At 38.9% G+C, this 8,359-nt stretch overlaps 1 protein-coding gene across 1 annotated transcript in view; it reads left to right on the top strand.

Annotated features, from left to right (window-relative positions):
- Positions 1-551: 551 nt before the first annotated feature.
- Positions 552-8,359, top strand: part of LOC149443962 (DNA fragmentation factor subunit alpha-like) — a 19,325-nt gene continuing 11,517 nt past the window's right edge. Inside the window, exons 1-3 of the mRNA XM_089655129.1 lie at positions 552-790; positions 5,783-5,944; positions 6,036-6,178. Of these exons, the coding sequence (XP_089511255.1) occupies positions 706-790; positions 5,783-5,944; positions 6,036-6,178 (390 nt within the window). The 5' untranslated portion in view covers positions 552-705. The remainder of the gene's footprint in view (positions 791-5,782; positions 5,945-6,035; positions 6,179-8,359) is intronic.

Below are 8,359 nucleotides of genomic sequence, written 5' to 3'. Positions count from 1 at the left end.
TCACTGGTGTCACTGGGCCCCATCGGTGTTGGGAGGAGTTGTGCCCCACTGTTGGTGTCAGTGAGTGAAATTTTACCCCAAGGGCTGGATAAAAGCAAGAATAGGGTCACATTTGGCTCCAGGCAGGGGCGGACTGACCATTTGGAAACTCAAGCAGTGCCCGAGGGCCCGGGGTTAGTAGGGGGCCCCATGAGATGCCCCTGGTACCTTTTTCATAGGCTTTTTTGAGTTTGGGCAAGGGCACGGGGGCCCCAAGTTGTCAGTCCGCCCCTGGCCCCAGGGGCCACAGTTTGGAGACCACTGGCCTGGAGACACAATCTATAATCTAGAAGGCCATGGGGGTAGGAGGGTCACTGAGCAGGGATGAAGTATTTTGATTGGATGATACAAGCTGAGCTCCTCCCCCTCCAGGGATACAATGTAACTTCTTCACTCACTTCCAGGAATGTGTGATCTTTGTATTCCAGTCTTCCTACATTGTATCCTCATATAATAATGACATAATACAGTCACTTCTACATATCATGAGACAATATATACACCGCCTTCCTTGTATACAGTACTCAGCACACTTCCAGCCGGCAGTGAAGGGGTGGATAGGTGCGGGAACTACAATCCCCGGCATGCTCTACGGCCCGGGAATGCGGAAGTCCCCGACGGGGGCTTGTCTGACACGTGACCAGATCCTGTCCAGCGGCAGAGGGGATGAAGCGCTGTGTGCTGAGTGTGAGGGGCAGCCGGGAGAGGCACGGGGTGGCCGCCGCCTCACTGCAGGAGCTGCATGACAAAGGTGAGGGGGGGAGGGGCTGCATGGTGGGTTCTGTGCTGTGCCAGCTCCCTGGGTACATTGTCACTACAGAACACAGAGGAGCCTGTCATAAGCAGAAAGTCTCCTCTCAGCTGTAATATAGGCGATTCTCACACACTGCCTGTAACAGATAGATAAATGATTTGTATTTATTTTAATATATATCATTTTTATTCTACTAGTTGTAGCCTGAGAGAGCGGGCACACATCAACTCATTGCTCAACCCAAGGGTTTACCATTTGTTTTCACACATCGATTTTTTTATGTTTTTATATATATAGTGTTGTTTTTTTTTAATATATAATTTTAAATATATGTATTTATTATTATTATTATTACTATTTTTAAAAATACATTTTTATTAATAAAAAATATAATATTAAAATATTTATAATTATTACTATTTTTAAATACATTTTTATTATTATTATTTAAAAAATATATTTTTATTAAACATTAATATTATTATTATTATTACTATTTTTAAAAATACAATTTTATTATTAATACAAATATATTATTAAATTATTTATAATTATTACTATTTTTTAAATACATTTTTATTATTAATTAAAAAATATATTTTTATTAAACATTAATATTATTATTATTATTATTATTAATAAAATATATATATATATATATATATAAACTTTGTCCTCCCTGTTCAGAAAATCGGACTGGTAATACTATCATGCAGCTGATTATACATTTGTTATATTTGGAGGGCTAAACGGCTTTTTTAAACCGTTTTTTTTTTTAAAACAATATTAAAAATATATATATATATTATAATATTTTTTTAATATTGGTTTAAAAAATATTTTTTGTAAATATTTATTTTATTATTTTTTATTATTATTAGTTTGCATGTTTGTTTGTTTTTTTTTTCTTTACATGTATCAATTGTTTCTGATGGCAAATCCGTTTAGACCTCCAGATATAACAAATGTATAATCAGCTGAATAACAGTATTACCAGTCCAATTTTCTGAACAGGAAGGATAAAGTTTTTATATATATATAATTTTTTTTTTAGTATTTAGAGGCTTTGAAATATTTTTGTAGACTTTTTTTGTTTGGGGGGGGGCATCCAAGTGCAACATCTATCGTCATTGAGGATGTTATTTTTATTATAGAGGATTTGCACAGTCCATTGCAATATAAAGGGAGACGGTACAATACAAGAGAATAAGGAGGGCGTTAAAGAATATGTAAAGCCACCATTTCATATTCCTGATATGTGCCTGCTGTACCATGTACTTGTATGAAAAAGTGTCCTGTTCTCATTGTATTGCTTCCTTTGTGTGAAATCCCTGGTGTTCCTGCCAGTTCCTTGGCTTTCCTATTAGAAACTGACCACACTAGGCATAAGAGTATGGCACACTCAGTTCTCTAGCTGTGCTGGGAGCTCAACTCAGTCTGCTCTCCTCCAATGATCAGTCAGACTTGTCCTGACACGCCTCCCTGCACAGCCATTTAGTAGAAAGACCAGTGTACTGCTGTTTCTCTACCCTCACCTCTCTAAGCCCCTTCTTCAGTTCAGAGCAGAGATGATGTGATCACTTCTAAAAAAAAAAAAAAAAAAGAGAAAAAAGTATTTATTGTTTTTTATATGTATTTTCTTTTACTTTCACTTTTATTGCTAACAGGAAAAATAAATAGGGAGAATCTTTCCAATGGGAGCACAGACAGAAATAAAATCCCTCCAGGGATCCTAATTTCTAGACATGTGCTGAACAAAAACATTTGTTTAATTTCAGATCATTTCATTGCATTTGTAACAAAAGTTGTTTCATTTATTAGTTTTTGACCAGATTAAAATTTTTCCAAAGGATTCAAGTATTCGAATTTGAATCAAAAATATAGAAACAATTCAAATTCAATATCAAGAATCACTGGTTCTATTCTATTCGAATTTTGGAAAACGGCTTTTTTTTTCTATTCTATTCTAATTTTATTCTATTCTAGTCTATGTTACTTTAATCTTTTCTATTCTGTTTTATTCTTATTTTTCTCGATATCAAATTTTGGAAGATAGCTATATTATTTCTATTTTATTCTATTATTTTATTCTCTGACCTATTATATTCTATTTAAATCTATTCTATTTTCTTTTTTTCTAAATTCGAATTTTTGAAGATGGCTATTCTTTCTATTTTATTCTATTCTTTTATTCTCTGCTCTATTATATTCAAATCTATTCTATTCTCTTTTTTTCTAAATTCGAATTTTGGAAGATGGCTATATTCTTTCTATTTTATTCTATTCTTTTATTCTCTGCTCTGTTATATTCAAATCTATTCTATTCTCTTTTTTTCTAAATTCAAATTTTGGAAGATGGCTATATTCTATCCTAATATATTTTGTTCAAATCTATATTATTCCCTTATTTTGAATTTTATTTTCTATTCTATTGTCTTTTACTCTATTCTTTTCTATGCTGTTGTATTCTGTATTAATATATTCTATTCCTTTCGAAATTCACATTTTGGAAAATGGATATATTCCTTCTATTTTTTTTCTATTCTATGCAAATCTATTCTATTTTTTTTCTATTCTATTTCATTCTTTTATTTTCTACTCTATTCTTTTGTAAACTATTCTATTCTGTTCTATTCTACTCTTTTCAATATTCGAAGTTTGAAAGATGGCTATATTGTACCACTAATACACCCAGTCTTTGAAGGAAATCAGCAATAGCCAGCAATATATTTTAAGTTTGTTTTCATGTTCGACTCGATTTTCGGACTAAATTTTGTTTCTTTATTTTCCATTAGTTTAAATTCGTTACTGTTGTAATTGGGAAAATGTCCGAATTTTGGTTCACTTGTCTACTCATTTCTCTCCCTTCTGTCCAACTAAAAAATGGCTGTTGTTTTTAGTTCTACTTTAACCTCTTTCTGACCACTTAATGCATGTTTGCAGCACCAGCAGGAAAAACAAATCCTAATGCCCAGCCACAGGACATTCAAGTCCACGGTGGTCTGAGGCTGTGTGGCCAAGCTGTCATGTGACTGCCGTGAGAACTGGTCACAGTGGTCATGTGATCAGGATGCTGCTCTGCCTCTCGATGTTAAAGCAGACCTTCACCCCACTCTTGCCCTTCTCCCCCTTTGTAATCTAATATTTTTTTCCCCTTGTTTACTTTTTTTTTGTGCATCCCACCCCCAGCCTAGGCAAGAATGATATCCTCAGCTCTGAAGCCTCCTCGGATAGGTATATTGCATTTCCCAGGATGCTTCCCTTTCCATTCGCAGGGGCAAGAGCAGAATGGGCCTGGCACATCATCAGGGGGATGGGCCTGGCACATCATCAGGGGGATGGGCCTGGCACATCATCAGGGGGATGGGCCTGGCACATCATCAGGGGGATGGGCCTGGCACATCATCAGGGGGATGGGCCTGGCACATCATCAGGGGGATGGGCCTGGCACATCATCAGGGGGATGGGCCTGGCACATCATCAGGGGGATTGGCTGCCTAAGCCAGGAGGAGGCAGCACGCGACAAGGCATGTGGTAGCAGTGGCGAGGATCACAGCAGTACAACGCTAGCTCCACTGGGCAGGCAGGTGTATTAGGATAACAGTCTAGAAAAAAATAACGGTCCTGTCACACGGCGGTCTGTTTTGGGTTTTTTTCATGAGTTCAGTCACGTTTTTTCCACAGAAAAACGGATCGGTTTACATCAGTTTTTCATCTGTTTACATCCATTGTTTATTTTACATCCTTTACCTATGCAAAAACGGACTGTATGTCCGGTTACATCCATTTTTCGTCCGTTTACATCCATTTTTATCTGTTCCAGGTGTTTTTACGGACTAAAAATAGGGTTTTCTTCCGTTCAAAAAAAAAACAGATGTTATCGGCTGCAGACATTAACCACCCCCTCCCGACCAAGCCATTATTCACAATACGGCGCTGCGTTACTTTTAACTGACAATTGTGCGGTCATGCAACGCTGCACCCAAATTAAATTTATGTCCTTTTTGTTCCCCCACAAATGGAGCTTTCTTTCGGTGGTATTTGATCGCATGTGCGGTTTTTCATTTTTTTGCGCTATAAACATAAAGATGGACAGTTTTGAGAAAATAAAACAATATTTTTGACTTTGTCCAGTAAAAAAATCTAATTATGTCATAAATTTAGGCCAGAATGTATTCTGCGACATTTCTTCGCTAAACAAAAATCTCAATACGTGTAAATTAATTGGTTTACGTGAAAGTTATAGCGTCTACAAATGGCGGGCCATTTACTGGAATTTTTTTTTTTTTTTAAATACTAGCAATGGCAACGGTCAGCGACTTATAGCAGGACTGCGGCTGGTATTCTGACACTGGGGGGAACTGACTAACTGTCACTGACATCCTCGGTGACACTAATACAGTGATCAGTCCTAATACAAAGCACTGACACTGTACTAATGGCACTGAGCAGGAAGGGGTTAACATCTGGGGTGATCAAAGGGTTAACTGTGTGCTGTGTATGTGCTTTACGCTGTAAGCACACTGCTTTGTATGGCTGTGCTATGCAGAGCCATACAAAGCAGTGCACAGGAGCTGACAGGAGAGAGAACTGTATTGTTTACATGCAGGTCTCTCCCCAGTCAGTGATACTCGGAGATCACTGGGTGCCGGTGGGGAATCACCGGCCTGGGACCTGGTGATTGACAGGTGAAACCGCCAAAGGTGGCGCGCACCCCCTACCCGGAAATGCAAAATCGCATATATACATGATTTTGCGCAGCCTTGTAGCAGTATTTCTGCTATAGGGTGGCAGGAAAGCAATTAACGAATGTAAACAGATCATCATCCGTTTACATCTGCTAGTCCATAGAAATACATGGGTGTCCGTTTTTCATCCGTAAACGGACAGGTATACGGAACGCCCGTGTGAAAGGGGCCAAAGAGAGAGGGAAAAAAAAGACAGAGAGACATTTCCTCTATAAGCAGATTTCTATTTTTTATTAATTAGCCTTAAAAGTCCTGAATGTGGACACCACAGCAGAGCCAGTCACTCTGGTCCTGGCAGAAGATGGGACGATCGTGGAGGATGACGACTATTTTCTCTGTTTACCTGAAGACACGGAGTTCCTGATTCTGCAAGGAAACAAGAAATGGGCTCCCACCTCAGTAGGTATGTTAGAGAAGGGAAATAAAAATGGTATCCAGTCCTGGGGTGAGGGGTCCTACAAGGACCGTACTGACAATGCTGTGACATTTCACAGATGGGGGCACTGCGTGGCTGGCCCGGGAGTCGGTAGACATGGATGACGTTGACGGCTCTGATGTCGCGAGGTGGAAGGTATTGGCCGTACAGCTGAGGGAGAACCTGTCTAACCTCATTCTGTTTTCAGAGTTAGACTTTCAGGTATGTGGAACACTGACCTTTTCACTTCCCTGCTTTGTTAAAACAAGTCATGTACATGTCTGCACACATCAGAAATCAGAATGTGTCTTCTCCATCAGGAGAGTTTATTTTCCGAAGATTCACTTTCCTTGCTGCCTGTTTATTATACACTTTCTCTGAGACAGGCATGCCCTCCTCTTAGAAAGCTGAAGTTTTCTTTGCATTTAGAGGCAGCACAATGGCTAAATGGTGAGCACTTCCGCCTGGCAGTACTAGGGTTGTTGGTTCAAATCCCAACCACGGCACCACCTGCCTGGAGTTTGCATGTTCTCCATGTGCCTGTGCGGGTTTCCTTCAGATACTCCAGTTTCCTCCCACACGCCAAAGACATGCTGGTAGGTTAATCGGATCCTGTCTAAATTGTCCCTAGTATGTGTATGTATGAATGTGAGTTAGGAACCTTAGATTGTACACCCCTTGAGGGTCAGGGACTGATGTGAATGTACAATATATATATATTACACACGTACATACACACACACACACACATTATATATGTGTGTAATATATATATATTATACATACATACATACAGTGGGGATCGAAAGTTTGGGCACCCCAGCTAAAAATTTGTATTAATGTGCATAAAGAAGCCAAGGAAAGATGGAAAAATCTCCAAAAGGCATCAAATTACAGATTAGACATTCTTATAATATGTCAACAAAAGTTAGATTTTATTTCCATCATTTACACTTTCAAAATAACAGAAAACAAAAAAATGGCGTCTGCAAAAGTTTGGGCACCCTGCAGAGTTAATATCTTGTACTGCCCCCTTTGGCAAGTATCACAGCTTGTAAACGCTTTTTGTAGCCAGCCAAGAGTCTTTCAATTCTTGTTTGAGGTATCTTTGCCCATTCTTCCTTACAAAAGTCTTCCAGTTCTTTGAGATTTCTGGGCTGTCTGTCACGCACTGCTCTTTTAAGGTCTATCCATAGATTTTCAATGATGTTGAGGTCAGGAGATTGTGAAGGCCATGGCAAAACCTTCAGTTTACGCCTCTTGATGTAATCCCCCGTGGATTTGGAGGTGTGTTTAGGATCATTATCCATTTGTAGAAGCCATCCTCTCTTTAACTTCAGCTTTTTCACAGATGGCATCAAGTTACCATCCAAAATTTGCTGAAATTTTATTGAATCCATTTTTCCTTCTACTCGTGAGATGTTCCCTGTGCCACTGGCTGTAACACAACCCCAAAGCATGATTGATCCAACCCCATGCTTAACACTTGGACAGAGGTTCTTTTTATTAAATTCTGTGCCCCTTCTTCTCCAAACGTACCTTTGCTCATTCCGGCCACAAAGTTCAATTTTAACCTCATCGGTCCACATAACTTGTTTCCAAAATGCATCAGGCTTGTCTATATGTTCATTTGCAAAGTTCAAACGATGATTTTTGTGGTGAGGACGTAGAAGAGGTTTTCTTCTGATGACTCTTCCATGAAGACCATATTTGTACAAGTATCTCTTTATAGTGGAATAGTGTACCACAACTCCAGTGTCTGCCAGATCTTTCTGGAGGGATCGTGCAGTCAAACGTGGGTTTTGAATTGTTTTTCTCACAATCCTGCGAGCTGTTCTGTCTGATATTTTTCTTGGTCTTCCAGATCTTGCTTTAACTTCCACTGTTCCTGATGACTGCCATTTCTTAATTACATTCTGAACAGAGGATATTGACATCTGAAAACGCTTTGCTATCTTCTTATAGCCTTCTCCAGCTTTGTGAGCGTCAACTATTTTCAGTTTCAGTTTTCTAGACAACTGCTTAGAAGAACCCATGGTGCTGATTGTTGGGGCAAGGTCAGATGAGTCTGGGCATTTAAAACCTTTGAGATTGACATCACCTGGTCTTCCCAGACGATGATTGAGAACAATCCATGACACTGGCAGGTCTCAGCTTTGCAAAGGGGGCAGTGCATGCTATAAATTCTGCAGGGTGCCCAAACTTTTGCAGACGCCATTTTTTTGTTTTCTGTTATTTTGAAAATGTAAATGATGGAAATAAAATCTAACTTTTGTTGACATATTATAAGAATGTCTAATCTGTAATTTGATGCCTTTTGGAGATTTTTCCATCTTTCCTTGGCTTCTTTATGCACATTAATACAAATTTTTAGCTGGGGTGCCCAAACTTTCGATCCCCACT

This window comes from Staurois parvus, unplaced genomic scaffold, assembly GCF_062004578.1.
Source record: "Staurois parvus isolate SC_StPar_1 unplaced genomic scaffold, SC_StPar_1.0 ptg000820l, whole genome shotgun sequence".
NCBI lineage: Eukaryota > Metazoa > Chordata > Amphibia > Anura > Ranidae > Staurois > Staurois parvus.
Note: the sequence above shows the minus strand (reverse complement) of the source record. Positions and strands in the feature narration are given on the sequence as shown.